A 25,561-nucleotide genomic window follows, 5' to 3' on the forward strand; every position below is an offset into this window, starting at 1 on the left:
GATCTGCTGAGGTAGCTGTTTTGGAGTAGATGTAAGTCAGGCGTATCTGGTGGCAGGCAATAGTCAATGGGAGGCGGCGGTCAAATGTTGTTGCAAGTGGGCACAAGGTCCGATTGCTGGTGAGAGCGTGAGCCCTTGGACCACGGCACAACCCCAGTGTGAGCCTCCAAGATACATGCCGCAGGAAATGAGTGTCTCCGGGCAAAGACTGAACAGAAGCTTGGAAGCAGTTGAAGACTTGGAACACTTGGAAGCTCCACTGAACCTGCATGCACAGGAGTGAGACCCAGCAACACAATGCTGGTCTCTGGGGTAGACCTCCAGCCACTCGATAGCTCTTTTGGACCTGCCGCTTGGGAATGGCTTGTGTGTTAGGACAGACGGAGGCAGAGGACTCAAGACAAGACAAGACATGACAAAAGGCTTGAACATGATTCTGAAAACTTGGAACTTAGATGAAGGCACTGAAGAAACCCTGCACCACAGTGTTCCTGACACAGCCTGTGGGCTGGTCATGGACCACGCCAAATGGCAGCAAAGACTCTGGACTAGGAAAATGGCAAGGAACAAGGCTTGGAACAAGGAACATGGCGAGGAATAAGGAACAAGGTGATCTGCTGGCTGGACTAGCTTCATCAGACTAGAACAAGGAACATGACTAGGAACTTAGAACTTGGAACTTGATTTGGAACTTTAAACTTAGAAACAAGGATGGATTCCGAGGACGTGATCCAATGAAGATGGACTTGGAACTTGGAAGCAGGTCTTGTGCTACGAGGCGCCCTATACAACCCACCATGGGCTGGTTATAGACCACAAAGCTGGCACACCTGCAGGAACTTGGAACTTGAAATGAAGACATGGACTGACACTCAGAAGACGAAGACTAAGATTCTGGAAACAAGGAACAGAACTCCGAAAACCTAGAAGATATGGCCCCAGGACTTGGGCAGTGATGCAACCTACAAGGCCCAGCGAGTCTCTACTTCTCTCGGCCACGAATAGGATGGGCTCTGCTTGCAGCCCTACATGGCTTCCCTTTGCCTCCCTCTACTGGATGGCACCCTAGGCGACCGCCTAGTTTGCCTAGTGGACACGCCAGCCCTGCTTCTAAGCCACAGGAGCCACACATCTAGGGTGGTCTTCTGGAAATTTCAGGACTTTCGAGTTCCCACATATCTTGCCATCCTCTCAAGATCCTCATCAAACAAGAGAGTACCTTCAAAGGGAAGCTTTGCAAGATTGGTCTTTGAAATAGAATACACTGTCTAATTCTGTAACAAAGGAGACACTTGGCTGCCACAATGGATAGTAAGCAAATGTATGAATTAAATAAAATGAGGCATTAGCCAAATAAGCCACGCCTGGTTCCAAAAGAGGGACATTCTCCAGAACATCATTCGTAAACCACAGAAGGTCCTCTTAGATGTGCTAAGACAAGCTAAACCTGACCTTTCCACAATATAGGTACAGGAAACTATCAGAAAAGCCATATTCTACATTTCATCCTTCAAGGCAGCACCGCCTTCTACAGGAATAGTGTTCCACTTGGACATGGAGCACATCATGGCATCCACCCTCGGTAACCAAAACCTCTCCTTATGCTAAGGCGTCAAAGGATACAAGTTAGACAAAGAGCATCTCCTCTTAAAATTTGTCTCATGAGGAATCCATTTCAAAATAATGAAATCCTGGACTATCGGATGTAATGGAAAGGACCTAGAGGGCTTTCTGATGCTGACCATAATTGGAATCCTGGCTGATGAAGAGGCCGCTTCTTCCTCCTCTCATGTAATACTTAGAGTCCTTAAGGACTGTGTGATCAAAAAAGAAAGCTCCTTCCTATGAAGAAGATGGGCAATGGAGGATCTGTCCTCCCTGGGTTTAAAAAAGTTCCTGGAGGAGAAGTCCGTAAACTGCTATTAATCAAATTGGCTTAGGAATAGCCACTGCTTATTACTGGCATTAGAAGCAATGTTTGGGTACTTGGTAGGTACTTGTAACCTGGATTGGTCACTGTTGGAAACAGGATGCTGGGCTTGATGGACCCTCAGTCTGACCCGGTATGGCAACTCCTTATGTTTCTCTCCACTACCACCGTCCTCTGGAGTTTTAAAATGTTTTCAAAGAGTCCTCCAAATTGGAGAACAATGTTCTCCTCGGCCTTACCCTCCTCTTTTCTGGCCCTTTTAGAACCAGCTGTTTCTACAAAAGCAGAAGAAAAAAACCTGGAGTGGATTTAGGAACCAAACTCTGATCCCCTGAAAAGGTCTGCTGAAGGCATTTTAAAAACCTCTACAGATACCGATGCCCAGGTCATAGAAGAGGAATCCAGGGAGAAAATAACCAATCTTGGCCCTTTACTACCCACTGCTGCACTAGAAAAGCACTCAACAGGGGAGAGGGAAGGTGGTCGCAATTCCCTCTCACTCACCCATGATTCCAAGATGGCCGCCATGGCACCCACAGCAACCACTCCTGTAGTGGGAGGAAAATTTACTGCCGGTCCCACTGTTAATAGACCCCCCCCCCAAAGTGCCAGATTTGCTACCGCTAACATTCGAATAATCAAAACAAAATCTGCAAGGCTTTCCGCAGATGCAGAGTACAGCTTACATAAGAACAATAAGATATGCCATACTGGGTCAGACCATGGCTCCATCAAGCACAGTATCCTGTCTCCAACAATGGGCAATCCAAGTCACAAGCACCTGGCAAGTGCCCAGACATTAAATACATCCTATGCTACTAATGCTGGTAAAAGGCAGTGGCTATTCCCTATTGATTACCGTATTTTGCGGTCCATAAGATGCCCCTGACTATAGGACGCACCTAGGATTTAGAGGAGGAAAATAAGAAAAAAAATGTATGTCCCCATGACGGGCTCTGTATGGAGCTCCCCCTGGAGCGAATATAGCGTCTCTCCCTCTCGTGCGCCGTCCCCCTTCTCCTCCTCCCAATCAGTATGGTGGCACAGGTCAAATGATTTTCTAATATATCTAAACAAGAAGGAAATGGCCTGTACTAACTTTGATGCCATGTATTGTCTTCTGCCGGCAGAGCTTCAGCTCCCTGCCGGTCTGCTGTTCCCGTGGTGCATCTTACTGCGAAGGTCAGCGGCACCCTGGGAACAGCAGACCGGAAGGGAGCTGTTTGAACTGGAGGGGCCTCCGTAGCGCACTTGGTTCAAACAGCTGATGTTTGACCTGCGCCATTCTGATTAGGCTGAGTTGGGAGGAGGAGGGGGATGGCACGTGAGAGGGAGAGACGCTACATTCGCTATATAAAACACACAGACATTTTCCCCCCACTTTTGGGGAAAAAAAGTGCGTCTTATGGACTGCAAAATAGCAGTTTATGGACTTCTCCTCCATGAAATTATCCAAACCATTTTAAACCTAGCTACAATAACTTCCTTAACCACATCCTCTGGCAATGAATTTCAAAGCTTAATTAATTGTTGAGTGAAAAAGAATTTTCTCTGATTTGTGAGTATCCCCTAGTCCTTGTATTATCTGAAAGAATAAATAACTGATTCACATGTACCAGTTCAAGTAATTTCATGATTTTGTAGACCTCTATCATATCCCCCCTCAGCCGTCGCTTCTCCAAGTTGAACAGCCCCGGCCTCTTTAGCCTTTCCTCATAGGGGATCCGTTCCATGCCCTTTATCATTTTGGTTGCCTTTCTCTGTACTTTCTCCAGTGCAACTATATCTTTTTTGAGATGTGGTGACCAGGACTGCACACAGTATTCAAGACGCGGTCTCACCATGGAGCGATACAGAGGCATTATGACATCCATCGTTTTATTTGCCATTCCCTTCCTAATAATTCCTAACATTCTGATCTTTTGATCTCCATAGCATATTGAGCCGACGATTTCAATGTATTATCCTCTAAGACGCCTAGATCTCTTTCTTGGGTGGTAACGTCTAAGAAAGAACCTAACATTGTATAAATACAGCAAGGATTATTTTTCCCTATATGCATTACCTTGCACTTATCCACATTAAATTTCATCTGCCATTTGGACACCCAATTTTCCAGTCTCTCAAGGCCCTCCTGCAATTTATCACAATCTACTTGAGATTTAACTACTCTGCATAATTTTGTGTCATCTGCAAATTTGATCACCTCACTCGTCGTACCCATTTTCAGATCATTTATAAATATATTAAAAAGCACTGGTCCAAGTACAGATCCCTGAGGCACTCCACTGTTTATCTCTCTCCGCTGAGAAAATTGACCATTGAATCCTACTCTCTGTTTCCTATCTTTTAACCAGTTTGTAATCCACAAAAGGACATCGCCTCCTATCCCATGACTTTTTAGTTTTCTTCGAAGCCTCTCATGAGGGACTTTGTCAAACAACTTCTGAAAATCCAAATATACCACATCTACTGGTTCATCTTTATCCACATGCTTATTCACCCCTTTAAAACAATTTACCAGATTTATGAGGAAAGACTGTCTTTGGGTAAATCCATGCTGGCTGTGTCCCATTAAATCATGTCTATCTATATGTTCTGTGATTTTATTCTTTATAATAGTTTCCACAATTTTTCCTGGCACTAAAGTTAGGCTCGGTGGTCTATAGTTTCCCGGATCACCTATGGAGGGTTACATTGGCCACTTTCCAGTCTTCAGGTACAATGGATGATTTTAATGATAGGTTACAATTTACTTGTAATAGGTCTAAAATTTCATTTTTGAGTTCTTTCAGAACCCTGGGGTGTATACCATCTGGTCCAGATGATTTGCTACTCTTCAGTTTGTCAATCTGGCCTACTACATCTTCTAGGTTCACTGTGATTTGGATCAGTTCATCTGAATAGTCACCCTTGAAAACTGTCTCTGGAACGGGTATCTCCCCAACATTTTCCTCAGTAAACACCTCAGCTTCTTGGCCCGTGGTTTGTAGAGGATGATATGCTGACTAACGCCTGCTCCCAATTGCAGAAAGTACTGCTCTGTTGGAGGAAGGAGTTAAAGTATTTCACTGTGGTAGCTGTCTGAAATTGACTCAACCAGATCCTGAATCACGCTCAACTTGAGGGAGGGAATGCTACATTTTCATCTTGGCAGCAGCTTCCAAACAGTTTTGCCTATACCTATACAAGTCTCAGTCCATAGCATTGGATGCTCACCTACCATCTATTGGAGACAGAGAATACTGGAGGGCTGAGGTCATCATCTATGCCTATATGGGGTGATGATAGCAAGCCTTTTTTTTTCAGTTTCCATCTGCTGGTTGGTGAGCATAACCTACTCGTCTGGTCTGGTCTGCATAGACAAAGAGGAAATCATAATAAAATAAATTCTGAAGGGCTGCAATACAAAGTAGTAGTGAGTATCCCTTCAACTTTTACTTCCTCATCTGTCAACCAGAAAAATATCTCTGGAAGGCACACAAAGAAAGTGCCCTAGCAAATACTTGGATGCAGATTGGAAGTTCTACAGACAAAATTAGATCCTCAGGAACCGCACAAGTGAGAGTGACGTGGGTTCATACCTCTACCAGACATATCTATCATCTTAAGCATAGTACCAGTTGTTTATCCAAAAGCGTGGTATATGAAATAACATGTCCATGTTCCATGATATATGTTGTTCAATTAAAACTAAGCGACCAGACCATTGGAATTTCATGGTAATATGCAAAATGAAATCACCGATGGTAGATCATTGTTTTTCTAATTGGCACACCTTTTCTGATATAAAGTGGTGTGTTCTGGACCAGATCCACACGTATTGGCATGGTTCTGATCTAGAAGTAGAACTTAACCGTAGGGAACAACGATGGATTTTTCAGTTACAGGTAGTCCAGCCACATGATTGAATTGTGAAATTCAGTGGCCTACCTTGTAAGGGTTATTTTATTTTTATTATTTAAAAATTAATTGTGGTATTTATTTTGTTTTTCAGAATAAGAACGGTTTCTTTAAAGATCCTGATCACATGTTCATCTGGAGATGATGTCATCAGTACAACGCATTCATAAGCCCTCCGGCCTTTTTTTTTTTTTTTTTTTTTTTTTGCTGTGACATCCATTTTAAGACGGACATCAGAAGCCATCCTCTGAAGCAGATATTTTTGAAACGTGGCACCACGCCGAGATTTTTATTAGGTGGATTGCTCAACATGGACTGAATTAAGGACCTGCAGTTTGTCAAGATAAGTTCATTTTAAATGCAAACCTGAAAAAAATCCTATAAACTTAAAGGGGACCATTAATCATTTCTAAAAAAAAAAAGGACCAATGATTATACTTTTTGAACAGAAGGTTTTATTACCTCTGTTTGTGTTACGGAAGCCCTCGAGTCTGTAATTCTTGATATCACGTGTCTTTGTGGTAATTCATTCACCCATTGATGTCATATATTTCTTTCTTTCTTTCTTTCTTTCTTTCTTTCTTTTTATATACTGACCTTCATGACGGGTGTCATATCAAATCGGTTTACATGGAACAAGGGGGTAAACATTCTTATCAACCGTTTAACAGTAAAATAATTAGAGGAGGTGAAAAAGTTACATATAACAAGGAGATCAACTTGGGAATAGAAGAAAGAGAAGGACAGAGGGATAACCCTTGTGATTAAAGGGTTTTGCTATGTAAATTGTCCAGTAGGCTTGAGATGTAGAGTTCCGAAAGTGAAAAGATTAAGGGAAAGCTTGGCTAAATAGCCAGGTTTTTAGTTTTTTCCGAAATGTTTGTAGGCAGGGTTCCTGTCTTAGGTCCGGCGGTAAGTTGTTCCAGATAGTGGGTCCTGCTATCGAGAAAGCTCGTTCTTTGGTTGCGGTGTGGCATGAGGTTTTGTTAGAAGGCACATGGAGAGATCCTTTATATGATTCTCTGATGGGTCTGGCTGAGGAATGGAGTTTGAGGGGGAACTGGAGGTCCAACGGGTATTGTTTGTGGATCGTTTTGTGGATTATGGTGAGGGATTTGTGTAAGATTCTATAGTTTATTGGCAGCCAATGTAGGTTCTTTAAGGTGGGGGAGATGTGATCTCTGCGGTTTGTATTAGACAAGACTCTAGCTGCTGCATTCTGGAGCATCTGTAATGGTTTTGTGGAGGAGAGTGGAAGCCCCAGAAGGAGTGAGTTGCAGTAGTCAATCTTGGTAAAGAGCGTGGCTTGGAGGACTGTCCTGAAGTCATGGAAAAACTCTCGATCCAATAAATCAGTGCAGAAAACGAGTGCTCAGTGCTGAGCGCCCGCTTCCCCAACGCACGCCCAGCCACCCCTCCTGGGTGCGCCATTGAATATTTAAATGAGGGGGGGTGGCGCTATAAAGGGGACGGTAGGGACAAATGTGCGCCCCTAGCGCTTCCTCGGCAGTGGATGCCCAGGAGAGGTGGCTGTCAGCTCAATTTCACCAGTGTCCGTTTTGCTGCCCTGATCGTGGGCACACACTTTTTTTTTTCTTTTTAATCGCTCTAGTCCTTTTTATTCCTCCGACGTAATATCGTGGCGACATTAAGTCGTAGGAAGTACAGAAAAGCAGTATTTTCTGTTTTTTTTCTGTACACTTTTTGGGGCTGCTCAGAAACTAACGCCTGCTCTTGGCGGGCGTTAATTTCCGAGGGTAAAAATGTGTGCATTGGGCGCATTTTGGTTTTTTTAATCGGGGGAGAATAGTTAATAACCTCATCAACATGCATTTGCAATGTGATGAGCGCTATTAGTTTCACGGGGGGGGGACACATGCACTTTGGACATGCTGATCCCCTTATAGATTAAGAGGCTGTGGACGTGCTTCCAAAACCCGCGTCCAACCACGGATTGAACAGTGCGTGCGGCTGAGCGCACTGTGTTGCGGCGTCCTGAACGTGTGATTCGGTTTCACACTCCTTTTGGTAGTGTTTTGTTTTTTTTTAATGATAGACACAATCAATATTTGTGTCCTATATCTGCATACATTTGGCCTAAGAACTGGACCTCATTTGCATAACTTGATACTTTGAAAAACCTGAGGACCAAATTTGGGAAACTGAACAAAGATAAGAAGTATGTAACTGATAAGAGAGGCAGGAGAGGGTCGTTTATTATTATTACACTTACAATGGAGCTTTCAGACTTCAGCATGTCGTTGAATACAATGCCCGCATCTCAGGAATCTGCCTGCCTCATGTCACACAGACAGGAAAACTTTCCCTATTACGTTTAAAGTTTCTTGGAGTTGCACCATATTGTTCTGCCTGTGGGAGGGAAGGTAATCTAGAAACACATCTACTTATTGGAGTCTGCTGGCCACTTGTGACCCGGGGTGGTCACGCTTGGAGATAGGATGCTGAGCTTGATGGGCCTTGGCACTTCTTCTGTTCTTAGCTAGAGTCTGGCCTTCTGTGAGGGTAACATCTAAGAAGGATAAGTGGTACGCAGAGTACTATACACATTCATTTCTGGATGCAGAAGTTGCACAGAGTTCAAAACTACCCATGTTAGGGGCAATTATTTTGCTTTGTAATGATTCACAGAAAAAACAAAAACCCAGAGCTTAATACATTCCTTTTGAAACAAAATATGATGAGAGCAAATCTCTGGCTCAGCACCTACAAATTTAGAATCTCCATCCATTTAAATATAAAGTCATGCTTTTTAAACATGGGGCCCAAAACTGTTAGCCATACTGTAGATGTGGATCAAGCGGATCTAGATGTGTTGAAATGTTTTGCACTTAAATATATACACAAAATACAAAGACTTGTCTTTTTTTTTTTTTATTATAGTTCCATGCATGAAACTGTACAATGCATTTACAGAGAACCGCTCATTTTATCTATTTACAATCTCTTCCAGCTTCCAATGCTACAGACCAATTTTCCCAAGGCCTATATTTTATTTAAAAAATGTACAATATATGCAAGTTGTAGTCACTGCATGACTAATTTTGGATTGGCTTTAAATATTTTTATTACTGATTTTATTCAAAATTTAACAAAAAATGTTAACTAATATTTTCTTATGGAACTGCTGTGATTGTTCAGACAACCAAAATCAGGCCAACATCTTGCCATCATTCCCTCTGACAGATCTGGACCAGCATTAATCTGATCCCTTCTAGTCTTACATGCCTCATCTTTACTTTCCTCATATTAATCCTCTTTCCCTCTCAGACCTTCTGCTACGTCCGGTAAGCCCTTGTCGTTCATCTCCAGTGCAGTATTTTATAATGTAATATAAAATACACCCATTTTAGTATCTTTAAAACCCAAACCTCATTTCTGTACTATCAAAGTCAACCTTTCTCCAAACTTAACACTTGCCACATAACCACATCCTTCAACTATACTATATGGTTCTCTTTCAGTAGTCAAGAGCACACACAAGCCCACTGCATGCTTTTAGTAACCACTCAAAAATGCTATATGCGAGGCGTTTTTCTCCCCCTCCCCCCCGGCTCAATACAGCACATTAGGTTTGATTTCATGTTGCAAATTTAAAACCAACTTAAATACCATACATGCTTTTAGCGAGTAGGAGCAAGACTTTTTCCAAAGGAAATTCAGGTCTGGTTTTTTTTTTTTCGGTTTTTTGTTTTTTTTTTAAAGTCAAAAGTAAATATATATATATAAAAAAAAATAAAATAAAAATTCTGAAAAACTACTTTAAAATTCAATACCTGAAGGATATGCAAATACGGAATGTACACTGAACAAATAAGACAAAGTTCCAGTAGGTAAAGCAGAAAACCTGTTAAACACGGGAGTCTCTTTGCTCAAATTTAAACTTATAAACACAGGACAATATCGCCGCATACAAACAAATTTTGACTGCAATTGTAAGTTGCATTTGGAAGTACTCGCACCATCGGTGGGGACCCATTCCATACAAAATAATGTTCACAGCTGCATTAGTTACATTTTGGAAAGGTCTTCTTTGGGCTGCAAGATAAGACTACTTATAAAATGGCAATGCATCCATTCAGAAGGGTAGTTAAATATCCCACAGCAGCACTATAGCCCTTAAAATACTAACTTCTCTTCCTCTTGGCTCCATTCTTTCAGTTATGTTGCTAACTGCTGTTAGAAACCTTATCGGAGACAAAAGTTCAGTGTTCCTATGCTGGATTTACCAAGGGTGATGCAAGTATTGGGTGTTGATGGAGAATGTTACAACAGGGCCTCGATTCAGCTTGATGTAGAATTACTACAAGTGCTGGGATAGAATTTTTAAACTAGTAAATGTCCACGGTTTCTGGAATGAAATCAAAGTCAGAATAAAGTGGGGACTTTTCTTTGCTTTTCCAGTATCAGTTTTAGACCATTTTACTGCTTTAAACACAGATCCAATGTATTCCTTCTCAACAGAAGGAGCTGGAGACATTTCACGCAGATCACTTTGGCACTTGCTTTACACAAGGCTTTCAAAAGAAATTTCTGCTAAAAAGAGAAATTAACAATTCAATGTGCCAAATTAAAAAAAAAAGAAAGAAAGATTTAAATCTCTTTCAGAAACAGACTCCAGTTTTAACAGGTTTTAACTATATACCTGTAGCTGCCACTGAGACAAAAAAAAAATGTACAGGAAGTTAGGATCAATAAAACGATCCTAGCACGCTCACATTACATGAAAAAAAAATGTACACAGATATAAATAAACAGATTGTCTGTCTTTCGAGTCAGTTTGTGACTTAAACTAAGGTTTCTTTCCGCTTGCCACCGTGCTGCGTCTTCTCTCGAGTTCGCCTGTGCCCTGCATGGGATCGGTGGGACGTTTTGACCCGTGAAGACTCTTTGGCTGTTTCTGCGAGGGGGCTGCCCTCTGACTCAGTCTCATCCAGTTCCATCGGAATAATACCAGCGAGTAAAGAAGGCAGACGCTGGGCTCCCATGCTGGGTGTTGGTGGATGGTTCTCTTCCGACTCCTCGCTGAGCTCTGGCAGCTCTTTCGCTTCCGTCGGGGTACCCGTTTGCTGAAAGGGCGCAATGGCGGTGCGAATGCAATTCAGCCACTGCTGTTTATGAAAAACATCGTTTGCCTGCAGGGTATGGGACTGGCCAGAGGACAGGTCTTGGAACCGAACCCTAAAGATATTTTTAGCTGAAAACGAAGAAGAAAAAAAAAAAAGATCAGGTTTGCTTGCTCTTACCACATTAGAAATTCTTGCATTGCTAATGACTACAACAGCAGTGACAGAGGCCTTATTATAGGCACATAAATCCAGAACTTTCTGAAACGCCTTTGATCAGTTTTTGGATATTTGGGCTTGGTTTAACATTTTGAAAGTAACTTGATTTTAATTAAAAAAAAAGAGAACGGGAATAAGCACAAAGATTGTGATCGGTAACCACTAACAGACGTACAGCTGGATCTGAACGCAACTCTTATCCCACAGGGAAACCAGATAGAAGGAATCCAGGGACACACATTAGGAAATCAGTTTTAGACAACAGCACAGTGCACTCCATAGTGAAGGCCAAGATTTATTTATTTATTTAAGTTTTATTTAAGTTTTTTATATACCAACATTCAAGACAGTGGTCCCATCATGCTGGTTCACAAGAAACAGGGGTGAAATTATAATAAACTTTACCATTTAAACAATAGTGCAGAAAAGCAGTTACATATAACAAGGAAAACAATAACTTGGAATGAGAAGGGAAATGAAGATTAGAAAGTTATATATATGTATAAATAACATTGTGAGAGGTGGCTATTAACGCTAATACTAGCTAATACTAGCGGAGCTTGTTGCATGAGAGGTGGCTATTAACGCTAATACTAGCGGAGCTTGTTGCATGAAGGGAGTTAGATGGGGTTGGAGTTAGGAAAGGCAACATTGTTTATTACAAAAGCCCATGTAATAAACAGAGGTAGCCGGTTATCTAAGTTATCCAGCTAACTTAGAAGGGATATTCAGCTGCATGGCTATACTGCTGAATATAAGCAGGTCTAACTTATTTGGTTAACCACATGAGGCTGAATATAGGCACTTATCTGGTTAAGATAAACGGATAAGCTGCGTCACCACATGATCCCGCCCATTGACTATCCAGTTAAGTGGTGGTCGCTGAACATAGCCGGATATTTAGCAGTCACCACGTGGCTGGACAAGTCCTACTTATCCTGCTAAGTAGTGTTTCAATATAGGCCTCTCTCTGTTTTAAATATTACTTTTAACTTGTTGTAATTTGAATTGTTTTGCTTTAATATATTTAAAATGTTATAGTCTATGCTTTGAGTTTTTCAGATTGTATCAGATTTTTATTTGTGTATCACAGTTGTGTATTATAATTTTAAATTGTATTCATTGCTTTATGTTCATAGACTTTATTGTTTATCAATACGTTGTTACCTGCTTTGAGCACTTTGGTGATAAAGGTAAGTTTGAAGCATTAAACAGTAATATATAAAAATAAGCAAGTAGCTTCTGTACTATTATCTTAGCAGCCATGTGTAAAGCAGTATCGCAGTCAGGCACAGACTGTACCAAACGATACAGGACAATCGAACGGTGCATTAGAGGACCTGGGACATTAAGTCCACCCACCGATTGCTGCAGGGAAAACAGTTTAAAGAATTTACAAAAAATCATTTCAGAACTGTGCCTTATCTACTATAATACTTTGTGATTTTATCTGTGCACCTTTGCAAACAAACACTGTCCGAGTACTTTTACCACAGATGAATGTTTTCCGTTCTGCCATTAATCGCTTACCTTTGTCTGAATTGCTGAAAGCTCCTCTAAAGGAGCCTCCCATCCTGACATCGCCATCCTGGAGGTCCTCCAGCACCAGTTCCTGCACCGCAATGGGCTGCCGGTACACCTGGTAATACTGACGCTCACTGCGCGTGATGGGACGGGTTAGAACCAAGATCTCTTGAAAAAGGAAGAGGTATAGTTTCTAGGGGGAACAGAGACGAAAGGCAAGGGTTATGTGTTTGCTGTTCTTATAAGCAGCCACTTTACTCAGCAATAAGGGCAAGGCTGGCAGACGAGAAGCATGAGCAGAAGGAGACTTCAATTTAAAGCTCTCTCACTAGTCCAAGGGCCTTCACTGAGCAAGCCACTATGTTTGCCAGAGTTACTTTTCCACCATAAGCCGCAGAGACTATTGAGGTCCACCCAACAGGCCCTACTGGCATTGCCTATATTTCTGACTCTGAAACTTCACGTGCGGTAAACTCATTTTTCTCATTTCGGTCCAAAATTGTGGAAACCAATTGCCCTGCAGACTCTGCTAGGAGTTAAACTCTCTGACATTTCATAAGAAAGTGAAGACCTGGCTGTTCAAACAAGTATTTGTAGAGCCCTGCAGGACAGAGCTCTTCTGGCTTTGGGCCCGAGAAAGGCGATGGGTGGATTCGAGATGTGGGGTTTTTTCAGCAGATGAGGAGGTGGAGCTCTCCTGGGTGGCACTTTGTAGTATTTTATGATTACATGGCTGCTTCTTTACTTAAAGTTGATATTCTGCCTTTTGGGACTGGCCAGCCACTTCCAAGCAGATTTCATTCAGGTACCGTAGGTGTCCCCAAAGGGTTCACAATCTAAGGGGGTCATCTATCAAAATGCGCTAAGGCATTTTCGCATGCGTTAAGGGCTTATCGCATGCGAAAAGCCCTTAACGCATGCGATAGGCCCTTGCCGCATGCGAAAACGTCTTTAAACGCATGCAATAGCGCCATATCGTATGGTGCGATGCAAATTTGGAAAATGGGAGGAGTTAGGGGCGGGGAGTGGGCTTGCCAGTCTGCGAAGTGCTCTCGCACAGACTTAACGCCGATTCTAACTACACCTTTTTCAGTAGCGTTAAGCCGTGCGATAGCTTGCGTTACGGGGCGGTAAGGTTTTATTGCATTTTGCAAGGCCTGTTTTAGTAGATTTGAAGCTGGGAGAGAGAAATAGAGAGAGACGTACGAACAGAACAGTGGTCTCTTGTGAAGATTTGAGAGAAAGAGACGTACGAACAGAACAGTGGTCTCTTGTGAAGATTTGATGGCCTTCGAAGTGAGGAAACTCACCCAAAGATGAAATTTGGGCAATGTTCTCACTCTCTCTCTCTCTCCTGAGCTCCTGGGACCATTAACAATGGTCCCCCAGTGGTTGAATGCAGGAAATACAACAGGTCTGGCACTTATCGCAAAGTCTGAAAATGTTATCGCAATTTGTGCTAACTCAGCTCTTCGCATAGGTAATTAGCACAAATTGCGATAAGCTGTATATTAGCATAAAACATGCCCCTTTTACTATCGCATTTTGATAAATCCAGGCCTAAGTTGCTACCCGAGGCAATGGCGGGTGAAGTGACTTTCCCAAAGTCACAAAGAGCTCCCTGGTTGGTAGCCTGCCATGCTAAGCACTGGAGTGGAGGGGATGGAGGGTAAAAGGAGGGGGCATTGGGCAGGGAGGTTAATTCTATGATATGGGGCTGTAAGGGTAGGGTTAGGGGGGGCTGCAGGTACAGTTATATTGGTTGGGGTGGAATTTATCTTTGGTTTTTGCATGGGTTGTTAAGTACTGTGGTTTTATTGTAATCCGCTTTGGGGATCAAACGGATCTCTCTCCAGTATAAAAAAACCTGTAAAGAGGCTCCTGCTCAGCCTTGAGGTACGTTTGCGTACGCTTGCCGAAAGCAACAGCCAGGAGCTGGAACGGGAGGTCCTCAGGCAGCGGGATGAGGGGTAGCGGGATCAGCGCGGCAGAGCTGCGGTTCCCCAGGCCACACCAGCAGCAGGAAGACGTAGGCCTCAGGTGGGAAGAGTGGAGTGAGAGGAGAGACAGGGGGAGGGAAGGCAGGAGGTAGGATAGGTGAGAGGAGATGAATGAGAAAAGGCGAGCGAGCCAGGAGACAAGGGAAGGAAGGAGGTGAGGGAGAGAGAGAGAGAGGGGTAAGGAGGAAAATGTGAGGCGGCGGCAGAGTGGAGAGAGCAGAGGTGAAAGTGTGCACCCAGTCCCCCCACCCACCATCTCCCCACCGTCTACACACTGGAGACCCAACTGGCAGGGTCGATTCCCTTCCAAGCTACGCCATCTTACTCTTCCGTGTGTTTATGTGAATGCTAGAACTGTACTGAACGCTGCCAGGACTCGGACCTTCAAAAGCCCATCAAATTACTGGTTCAACTAGTTATATCAAAATTAGACCCAAGATAGCGAACACGCACTCCTACGTGCTCGTTTATCTAAACCTTGTGCCGGAATATACATCCAAGACCTTGGCTTCAAATACAGATTATTACTGGTGGGGGGGAAAAAAAAAAAAATCGGTCTCTCTCATCCAAACTCAACAGTTGTCTCAGTAGAAGAGCAAAGTATTCGAAGGGGGTGATGCTTTGTCATTTAGGTTTCAGACTTAAAAATGAAAGCAACTGATGCAATTCTGAACAAAGCAGCTGAATGTAAATTAGGTCACAAGGATCTGACTCCCAGGAGCAAGGTCTGCTCCGTACTGCAGGGAATTCTGTACTTTAAGGAAGATAAAGCTTTGGCATTTTGCTGTCGCTCAAACAACTGTTTGTTGGTTTGGAAGAGGCTGAGACAGGAAATCCTGTGTGATTAAGCAGTGAACATCAAGATCCGGAGCGTGTCTGTGCAGATTCGGTTACATAAAAGAGAATTAGGGCAGGAGGTGTACGTTACGGCCTTCGGAATGGCAAAAAAAAGTGCAGCCTGGGTAATGCTTTTCATACGCATGTTCGCAGGCCTTAAGCAGACAAGGCTCTCTTTTAAAAGCCAATTGCCACCAGTTTTTAGACAACACTGAATCACTGCCTAGTCAGCTTGTGATGATGAGACTGTAAAACGGGTTCAAGTCACGGCATTTGAGATGTTGGCTTCCCTTTTAATCAGTGGTAAGCGGGAGGGACTTACATGTCCACTTTTATTCCTCAGCTCCCCGTGGCAAAGCAGCACCTTGCTGGCTTCAATTCTCGGGTCCCTCTGCTTCTCGTCGAGATACTCCAGTTTGTCAATGTAATACTGGCATTCCGACTCTCCCTTCTTCACGTTGATGTCGGACAGGACGCCTTGGATTATAGAGATCTGCAACGGAAAAGCTCATAATGCCATCAACCTGTCAATAAGAGGCAGGCAAGCACAGGCCGTTGACGTTCCCACGGGCGAGCATTTTTTTCATTCTAGCAAATTTACGCGGTGCTTCGGTTCATTTGATACAGAAATTGATAAATATCACGGGGGGGGGGGGGGGGGGAACCCAACCCAACCCCATGTAGGAAATCTCTCTGCTGATCTTGAGCCATCGAGCCTTAGCAGGAGGCACCCGACTGCGGGCTGCTCCTCCCTCAGTGCGCTCACAGCATGAAGGCAATGTTACAAGAATTAGGAGCGCTGCACTCGGGCTGCTTTGCCTTACAAGTTGATTATATGGTCTGCTGATTATATGGGTATAAACATGCATTTGCGTCACGGTTGGCGCACTCACTGCCTCTTCCAGGCTTTCGACGTCAGGGTCATCGCTGGGAGTGTGTCTGAGAATTTCTTTTAGCAGCAGGGGGTATTTCACCAGCCGGCTCCGTGGGATATCCAGGAAGCTCCAGAGGTCCAGCTTGCGACTGAAAGGCGATTCAAGGCAGCGCTGAAGGAAGTCCTGCACGCGGCGGTCCTGCTTCTTCTGATCCAAGAGGGCCTTGGCTGCCAGCTGGTTACTGCAGTACGCTTTGTAAGCGTTCAGACCAGGCAGCTACAGGGAGGCGAAAAATAAATCACGTTAGCTTAATAGTTTCCTCCAGAAACCTCGTGTTTTCTGGAACTCAACAAAGGAAAACAATAAAATTAAAACAAATCCCCAGCTAAATTATCTGTAGTGCTCAAGGTCAGGTTTCTGCGAGGCACAGTCAGGGCTGAGAACGTAGGACGCCGTGACACCCGTCACGGGCAGTGCACCTTGAAACGCACACACGGGATTCTGCATCCTGTAAGAGGTTAAGCAGATTTTCTGACACACAAATCCCATTCTCTGTGGATGATATATACTAACCCTGAACGTCTGAATTGGACTAGTCCAGAATATATAACACAGCTCTGTATCAGGAAGCCTCGCGTTTGCCATGGAAATCCTTCCACTCACAAGGGAACAGTGGAAACTAGACCTGTACCTATCAGGCAATCAAGTGGTGTGTTTTATCCTGTCCTAAATAATGTCAATTTGTTGAATTCCTTTCGGGGCTGTTTTAGTGCCTTTGTAGTATCTACTAAATCAGTGTATTCCAAAATATAGGGCAACCCTCCAGATTTCTAAAAAAATATGAAACTTGACAAGTCTTCCTGCATATGTGACGATTTACGCAAAGTAATTACGTTGCAGTCCGCTTTCGAAGAGAACAATGCACATCGTTTGCCTTTGAAAATTTGCCTGCGTGCACAGTAAATCCACCACGTGTGTTCAGGCAGCCCAGCAAAGGTAACAGCATGTGCACTTTAAAAGCACGCCCCCAGGAAGCAGCTGACAGCACCCTCGCGCTGGAAGCAGGCATGTATGGTCAACGGGCAAAGGGAGCGGATTTTCAGCCACTTATCCAGGAATAGAGCTTTGAAGGCACGATGGATCCATGTGCCATGCACGGACATTCGTTTCGTTATTTATGCGCGTAAATCATGGACTTTATAGTACACACAGATAAGTGCGCACACTGTCCGTTTTTCGGTGGGTACTATAAAGTCTGTGAGTTATGCGCATAACGCGAACGAATGAAACGAATGTGCATCCCTACTATTTGGTAAATAAACAAGACCTACCCAGTGAACCAGAATGTGACCAATCTGTCCCACTGTTCCATCTGGCCGTGTTGCTTCTCCCATTCTGGCTAGAAAGTCTAAAAATGTAAAAAAAAAAAAGATGTAACTCATTAAAGGAAAGTGCAGCACATTTCAGAGCACACAAGACACAGTTAACAGGAAAATCAGGGCACACACAAGACGAAACCGTCCATCCGGTCTGCCCAGCAGCCATTTGTCCACTTTGGACAAATGCAAACAAACAATCTGCACACAAGTCCCACGTGCAACCTGGTGCCCTCTTCCCGTATTTGTCATTTAGGGTTGTAACTGCTGCTCCATGCGGGCCATCCATGGTATCCCTTAAGGGTTTACCACTATTCTTAATTTCAACATTATTTTCTGAACCGTTTTACCAACAGGAGATTAAATGAGGGAATGATGAGACAGAATAGTATAAACTCTGTACATTTTTACTATTCTTTCCCTTACCCGACAGCCTCCTGCCGCTCAGCGACGGGTTTCTAGTTCCAGGAAGTTTCCCCCTATTTTGTCCCTTCTACCCACCCTGGCCGTCGCAGTAACTACAGCCACAGCAGGGGTATTTTCCATCTGGGCGCCCTCCTGGCTAGCCGGAGGGTCAGGACAAGATCCGGATATGAAATCAAACCATGGGTCTCTTGGTGTGGTAATGCCCAGTGGTGCCGAGTCATCCAGGCCAGCCCACATTCTGACAAAAAAGAAATGTAATTTCATATACAACACGCAGCTTTTATTATAAAGTAGGAATACTTCATTTAGCCTAACCGTCCTACCTTCATGCAAAGGGATGTATGAATCCAAGTCTCCAAACAGATGTGCAAGCTCGTCTCCAGACATAATGGACAACTTCAGCATTGGATCATGGTAGGCCTTTCTGGCAAGCTTTAAATCTTCAATTAAATCCTGTTCCCCGCGAGACATTTCAAATATAGCCTAGGGAGGAGAGGAAAGGGCATTTCAGTCCAAACCCAGGAAGACGAGAGCACGTGCCGGAGCAGGCAAGCTCGAATACTGCTTCGTATTTTGTCTCTATATGGATGCACCATTTCATTATCTTCACTTTTACCTTTGACCAATAAGTCTTTTCCCATAGATACATAAACTTATCAGAAATCACTGCAGTGGAAATCTACGGCCAGGTTTTACTCAGGCCTCCCGTTTGCTGTCCTGGAGTAATTTTTTTTAACACCTGGGTGTTACACAGAGACTGCGGGGGAGGGAAAGGTAAAAGTGTGAAAGACTGAAACGGTTTCAAAGGCCAATTCAGTATTAGAACTACCCTTGAGAAGGTCCTCCTAACAGTCAGAAAGGTGAGTTTTAAAAGCCCGGCGAGTGCCAAAACCGGGAGATAAGTGCACAAGATGGGCCGGCACACGCCGAGTGGATGTTAAGGGCAGCTCGGGTACGCACATATCTCCCGCTGTGCGTGCAAATGAAAAGCTCCAAAAAAAGGGGCGAGGCGTAGGCGTTTCCCGGATTTCGACTTCAAATCTTGCGCGCATAGGCCGGGGTCCCCTGTTGCTTAACTTTACCTCTGCTAGGGATGACGTGTAAGTCGTAAAACAAAACAAATCCTAGGTAGATCAGAGGCTAACAGTGGAGAAGGGAGGCTATTAAATTAGGGGGGGGGGGGGGGGGGGGGTGTGTTGGAAGCCTTACCCCAGGACGTAATGGCGTCAGCGTGCGGGTCTATTGAAATCGCCCCCACTTGCGCGGCAGAAGCGTCACTTGCGCGTTCAGGCCTGCGTCCACTTAAAATTGTGCGCGCACGTGCAGGCAGTCAAGCTATTTTATAGCATGCACGCGTATACACGCGTGCGTTATCAAACGGCCACGTCCCTGAGCACGGGCCGACGAACGCGGACACATGCGCGCCCACACGCTGGCGCAAAAGTTACCAGCCCTACATTAAGTGCAGGAGTGAAAAGTTGGTAAATGCTGGGAGCTTCTCAAAGTAGACACAGTCCGAGCATTAAGCACCTCGGTTACTGGGAACTCCCCTGGCTCTGTAACAGTAGGAAAATTCAGAGGAAATCCGTTGCTTACAGAAACGGGAGCGCTTCATTGTGAGGCTTTTCTTAAAGCAACTCTTTTCTTGTGTTTCTGGACAATAAAGGCGGTAACTTTTAAATAGGGGCACGGGTGCCACACGTGCACGCGTTTGCCGGCTTGCGCCCACAGACACGGCTATTTTATACCATGCGCGCTTATACGCGCGCATGGTATAAAATAGGCTGAGCGCACGCACGTGGGCACAACTTTAAGTGAGCGCACGCCTAATCGCAAATGCCGTTTCTACCGCGTAAGTGGGAGGATTTTAAAAGCCACGTGCTCCGACGCAATCGGCCGTTTTCCCAGTTTTGTCCCAGTTCGCCCAGGTAAGGGATAACATTTCCTAACCCTCCTAGTTAAATAGCCTCCCTTTTCCCCTGTTAACCCTGACCCTTAAAACCCCACTGATATTTGCATTTTTTTTTTTGTTCTATGATTTACGCGCCATCCATAGCAGAAGTTATGCAGCAGGGGGCGCTGGTGCGCACTTCTCTGTGCGAGTATTTACGCCCGGGTTTCAATGTGAAATCCAGGAACACCTATGCCGCGCCCCTTTTTTGGGGGAAAAATATTCTTTGTGCGCGCAGCGGGAAATACGCACGTATTCGGGCGGCTTTTAAAATCCGCTCGGCGCGCCGGCCCAACGTATTAGCGTATCTCCCGGTTTGGGCGCACGTCGGGCTTTTAAAATTCACCTTTGAGCGTCTTGTAATCCAGATTTTAATAATTGCCTGTTGGGTTCCGGACGCCGTGGCCCCCACCCGACATGGCTTCCCCTCCCCTCTCACGGGGAGGAGCGTGCGAGCGCGGGTGGGCCAGGCTCCCTCGCCCTCACTCTTCGGTCTCGCCGCCCCTCCCCCCCTCCCCCGCTCCCCCTGGGGTTGGCTCTGCCGAGAGCGCCGCGTACCTCCTGCCGTTTTATTTCTTTGGTGGGTAGCGTCTCCTTCATGTTGACGTCCAGCATCTCCGACCATAAGACGCTGTTTCTTCTTTTGGGAGGAGTTGGGGCAACGGACCTGCTGCATGGTTTCTGGGCACAGCCAGGGGATTTGGTGTCACTGCGCAGGGCGAATGACTGTTGAAAGTAGGTTTAAAAGGAAAAAAAAAAAAAACACACAACTTTTTTTCAATTAACTTACTGTGAATACAGCACAAAAGGGTATACAGGTCAGACTCATCTTGTCTGAATCTCCTCATGGTAACAGTCTAATCGGATGCATTTAAGGCACTATGCGGCCAGCCCATATGACCTTGTTTCCTAAAATCTGACTTTCTTCCCAGGTATTGCCAAGCATTAAGCATGAAAGGGAGTGCCCGAAAGGCAAGGGTTCAGGCTTCCATTTCTGATCTGCTGCAAGGAAGGCGGCACAAACTGCTCCCACTTCTCCCGTTTTGACAGTCCAATACAGCTGCTGGTCCCAGCAAGCTCAAAGTGGATGTCTCATTTTTTTTTTTTAGTAAAACTCAAGTTTCAAACTCACCTGAATTGTTTGGCCAAAGCGTCTGACTGCACCATTTCTGACTGGGGAGATTAAATTTGCCAGGGACGTGACGCGCGCCAGAGGTCGAACCCGTTTATTACTTGGTTCCTGTGAAGATAAAAATGCAGGAGGGTGAAGGGGGGTGGGGAAGACGTTTCACTGATGTCCGTATCCTGCGTACTCCACTGCCACTAAAGGGCTGCTTTCAGGCTATCGTGTTTCCTTAATATAAAACATGCTTTTGCTTCACTCCATTAATTGAAACATGAACATGGAAAAATGAACAAATGTTCTGTACAACTGACAGTACTTGTTACATAATTGTTATATGCCGTCAGCGTCCGTAGGAAGGCATGACAAATTGTTACTGGAGGCCTAACCAAATTCAAACAAGACATCTTTAAACATTTTTCAAGACTCGGGCTTAATATCAACTTACCTACATAATCTTGGCCTGCAAGCAGTGTAATTATGTGGCCTTTTGCAGGATTAATTATCTTTTTGGGTCATTTTAAAATGAGTTAGCATAACCATTAGATGTTGACCGTACACAAGAAAGCGCAGCCTGCAAGTTACTTTTATCACTCCAAAAAAAAAAAAAAGAGCTTCCTGCGCTCAGTCCATGCGGGAGATCCGAGTGCCATTCCCAAGCCCAGTTAATCGCGTGTACACCAGCAGAGAAGCCTCAGCCTGCAAAAGCGAGACCCTAAAAGTCAGTCCAATATATACTGGAGAAAAAGTAATGTTCGCTACTGTAAAGCTAGCATTGTGCAACTCACACCTAGCCCTGCTACATGGCTGCCAATTTTCTTTAGAAAAGTTGCAGTGAGGTAAAAAAAAAAAAGCTAGTGCTTTTATTTGTATTCATTTTACCCATTTGTTAAGCTCATTTTTTACGCAGATCAACATTCCAGATTTGTACTACTGTGACACACTAGATTTGCTAGTGGACATGTGGGAATGCCTCTCCAGACAGAGGCATGTGCACAAGGTCCTGGCAGAGGACATGTCTCCCCATTTGGTGCGGGCAGAACAATGAGTCCCTGTCTGAATGCAGATATAATTACCACCTTCCTGATAAAGAGATGTTGAAATACAAAACATGATAGTCCAATGTAAGTTTTAAATAAAGAAGCCACAAAAAGTAGGTGTCTTCCCCGAGGCACAACTGTAATTAAAGGCAAGCACCTGGCTACACTGACAATATTTGAGCAATTATAGCCAGAAAAGTTTAGCTCTGAGGAATGAATGCTACTTGGTATTAAATCTATCTTGTTACAGAAGATCAAAAATAGGTTTTCTGACATTTATACATTTTTCTCCCCTGAGCACAAGCAGTTTAAAGTTTGGTCTGAAAGACAAACAGACACATTGGATAGGGAGGCACTAAGTGTAGGGAACACATTCAGAGAATCCCGCGACTGGATTTAGAGCGAGGAATTCGAACTTGCGCTCTTCAGCTTCCTCCCTCAAAAAAGATGCAGGATTTAATAATAAAAGTAGACTGGAAGTGGAATCAATGTGTTCTTTTTGGTACATTTAGGAGCAGAAACTTTAGTGCTCTCTGTCCTGCCAGGGTCACGTTTCTGAACGCAAAACTTAACACAGCAGAAACTAGGTCAGTTCCACATTTTTACATTTGAAGTGTCTTGTATTTTATACAATTATTGATAAAAAGTATTACAGAACTGCTGTGAATTGGCAAATTAAAACCATCGTGTCCCATTACTTGGTCAGGTTTTGCTCAAACGTGAGTAATGCATACAGCAACTACTGTACGCTGTCAGATAAAGCAACCCAGCCAAACCTCTCCCATACTCCCATTTTTCAGAATCTGCTACAGTACTTTTAAGAGCGGCTACTGCCTGTGGACTTTTCCGACTGTATCAATTTGCAGTCCTAGCTCTTCTTGAAAGAAGAGCTCTAAATGGCATCTGACCACAACACTTACAGTGGCTGAGTTGTAGTTTGCACAATGCATCTATGACTAAAAAAACATCACATTTTCCTCTGCTCGTGCTAATTCCAAATCACTAATTATATTTCAAGAGGGCAGACAGTAGCAAGTCCAGCTGAGTACAGTGGAACATTCCATGACAATTTAGCACCGATAACGCTCATATTCATAAATCTGCTGTAGTGACTCCATGGAGGAAATATTAGTAGCAAGCATAAAGAGTTAACTTTTTGCTGGTTTTCAAGTGTTTTAATGTTCATTGGTGCAGTTTCCCTTTAAAATGAGGTAGCAGACTCCACCTGTAAGTGTATAAAACTTCAAGGGCAAAGCACAAACAATTAAATAAAGCCAAATAGTGCTATTGCTATTTAAACTTCACTAAGTTAGTCGACCCTCTAAAATGAAAATATTGCAAATTAAGAGCCTGATTTACTAAACTTTTTTCCCCATAGAGATAGAATTGGGAAAAGCCTTAGTAAATCCAGCCTAAGACTGAATAATAAAAGATGGGGCAAAAATATATTTAGTAAACTTAAAGACACCAGTCAAAAATGTTTAGGAGTCAGGTACATGCTTCCTTACTTTTTCTTTATGGGTGCTATTTTGGCTTTTTTTTTTTCTTATTTTGCTATTTTTATGTTTTGTTTTGTTTTTTAATTTTCACTTTCTTTTTTTGCTTTTATGAGTTTTAGGGACTCAGGTGCCAAAATGTTTGCACCCAAGTGATCAGGTTCCCAGGATTTTTCCCAGCCCTGATATATGTAATAACACATTAGTTCATTCTATGCAAATGAAACAGTAAATGCAGAACTTCATATTTTTAATCCTTAAACAGATGAAAATATTTAAAAAAACTAGAGAAACAGTCAACACATGCAATGGTTATGATAAAAAAAACAACCCAACTCATTTTAAAAGTGTCAGAAAAAAGGTGAAAGGGGGTTAATAAAAGCAGCAGAATTACATTTTGCACTGCAGGTGGCATTTTATATGAAAAAGGGATGTTGCAGTAAGCTAGATTTTTTTTCCAGTGGCCTATGGTGAGCAGAAAATGTGTCTGTTTCGTACTAGAACTTGAAACATCAAATCAAGCCAGGGAATGAAGAACAAAGCGAAAAGCCACTTCTAAGAGCACTGAAGGGTAACCGTATTCACGAAGCGCAGACAGGTCTGAAATATCCTTTCCTTCCAGCTCTTCTGCAATACTTCAAAAAGGTACCGAAACATGCGACAAGGGGCAAGCAGAGACACCCGGCCTCTTGTCAATTTCTGATCGGGAGTTAAAAGCACCTTCAGCACACTGCATGCAAGCTGCCCTTTCACATGGCAGGAGCAGCACAACAAGCCCAAGCTGGCTCCAGCATTAAGAAAATTCAAGAACCTTTACAAAGCTGCTGGCCAAATTTCCAGCTTAAAAGTTTGTCTTTATAAATGCGCAGAATTAAAAGCTCCTTGCTGGGATTTCAGCCGCGCAAACTTCCTTAAGTCTCAAATTCGGTTACTCTGCTAAAACGCTCGAGCATTACTGTAAGCTAAACTCGAGACAACCTCGCACATGGGGTTCACGGGCGGCTTTTTCTCCCATTTATTCCAAGAGCTTTCCACGCGGGCAGCGCAATAAACCGCGCAAGTGCCCAGCAGCGCTTGCGCGCGAGCCGGGATTGCCCCCGGCAGAGCTGGCCTTGCCCCCTACCTCGAGCTCCCGGGAGGACGGATTCTGCACGTCTATGACTCGGATGGTGCGCTTGATGGGCAAAAGGCCTCCGATCTCGTCGTGCGCCACCATGCTGCCGGGATCGCCGGGCGGACCCCTTTCCAGGCCACTCTGGGGGGTGCCGGGAAGCCCTCACAGCTCCTTCCCATGCTGCATGCTCGCCGGACTGCGACTGAGCTGGCAGGAAGCAGCCGCGGGCTTGCAGGGCAGCAGGGGGGGAGGGGGAGGAGGAGGAGGCAGGCGCTCGCCGAACCACGTGGCCGCCTCTCTCTCTCCGTTTCACCCAGCAGCAGGTCCGGATCCTTTTACAAAGTCATTTCTACCTGAGCAGATAAATCCAGGCTGAAGGCACGGGGAAGGTTACGTTTTTGTTTTCAAAGCAAAAAAAAAACAAAAACCCGCGAGCACAAAACTGGTTTACCAAGGGCAAGGTGACAGTTTATTCTGCCACTCATGTCCATTGATTCTGGTTAACCGGGGCAACACAGAAGAAGGGAACACAAAGCTGCACAAAATTATTTTATTTAAACTTTAAACGAAAAGCAAGTTGAAGGCTAGCGACTGGGGCCCGGGCTAAGGCTGCTGTGCAGCGTCATCCCCTTCAGTGCCCAGGACAAAAGGAAGCCTGCTGTG

At 44.2% G+C, this 25,561-nt stretch overlaps 1 protein-coding gene across 1 annotated transcript; it reads right to left on the reverse strand.

The window, feature by feature from the left end:
• Positions 1-8,716: 8,716 nt before the first annotated feature.
• Positions 8,717-25,113, reverse strand: NET1 (neuroepithelial cell transforming 1). The gene is made up of 9 exons (XM_029616897.1): positions 24,908-25,113; positions 21,258-21,365; positions 20,684-20,851; positions 18,498-18,657; positions 17,704-17,780; positions 16,391-16,648; positions 15,820-15,990; positions 12,667-12,853; positions 8,717-11,048 (listed from the first exon to the last, which is right to left on the reverse strand). Exons 1-9 carry the CDS (start codon positions 24,998-25,000, stop codon positions 10,639-10,641), a joined length of 1,632 nt encoding a protein of 543 aa, XP_029472757.1. The 5' UTR covers positions 25,001-25,113; the 3' UTR covers positions 8,717-10,638.
• Between the last annotated feature and the right edge of the window lie 448 nt (positions 25,114-25,561).

This window comes from Rhinatrema bivittatum, chromosome 9 (assembly GCF_901001135.1).
Source record: "Rhinatrema bivittatum chromosome 9, aRhiBiv1.1, whole genome shotgun sequence".
Lineage (NCBI taxonomy): Eukaryota > Metazoa > Chordata > Amphibia > Gymnophiona > Rhinatrematidae > Rhinatrema > Rhinatrema bivittatum.

Bases quoted from the DNA above. Each gene is read 5' to 3' on its own strand.
- NET1 (XM_029616897.1), bottom strand. From the start codon at position 25,000: ATGGTGGCGCACGACGAGATCGGAGGCCTTTTGCCCATCAAGCGCACC. The intron at 16,649-17,703 runs GTAGGTCTTGTT...GCCTCCCTGTAG, and splicing joins GTCACATTCTGGTTCACTGG to CTGCCTGGTCTGAACGCTTA. The intron at 15,991-16,390 runs GTGAGTGCGCCA...TTTCCGTTGCAG, and splicing joins TCGAAAGCCTGGAAGAGGCA to ATCTCTATAATCCAAGGCGT.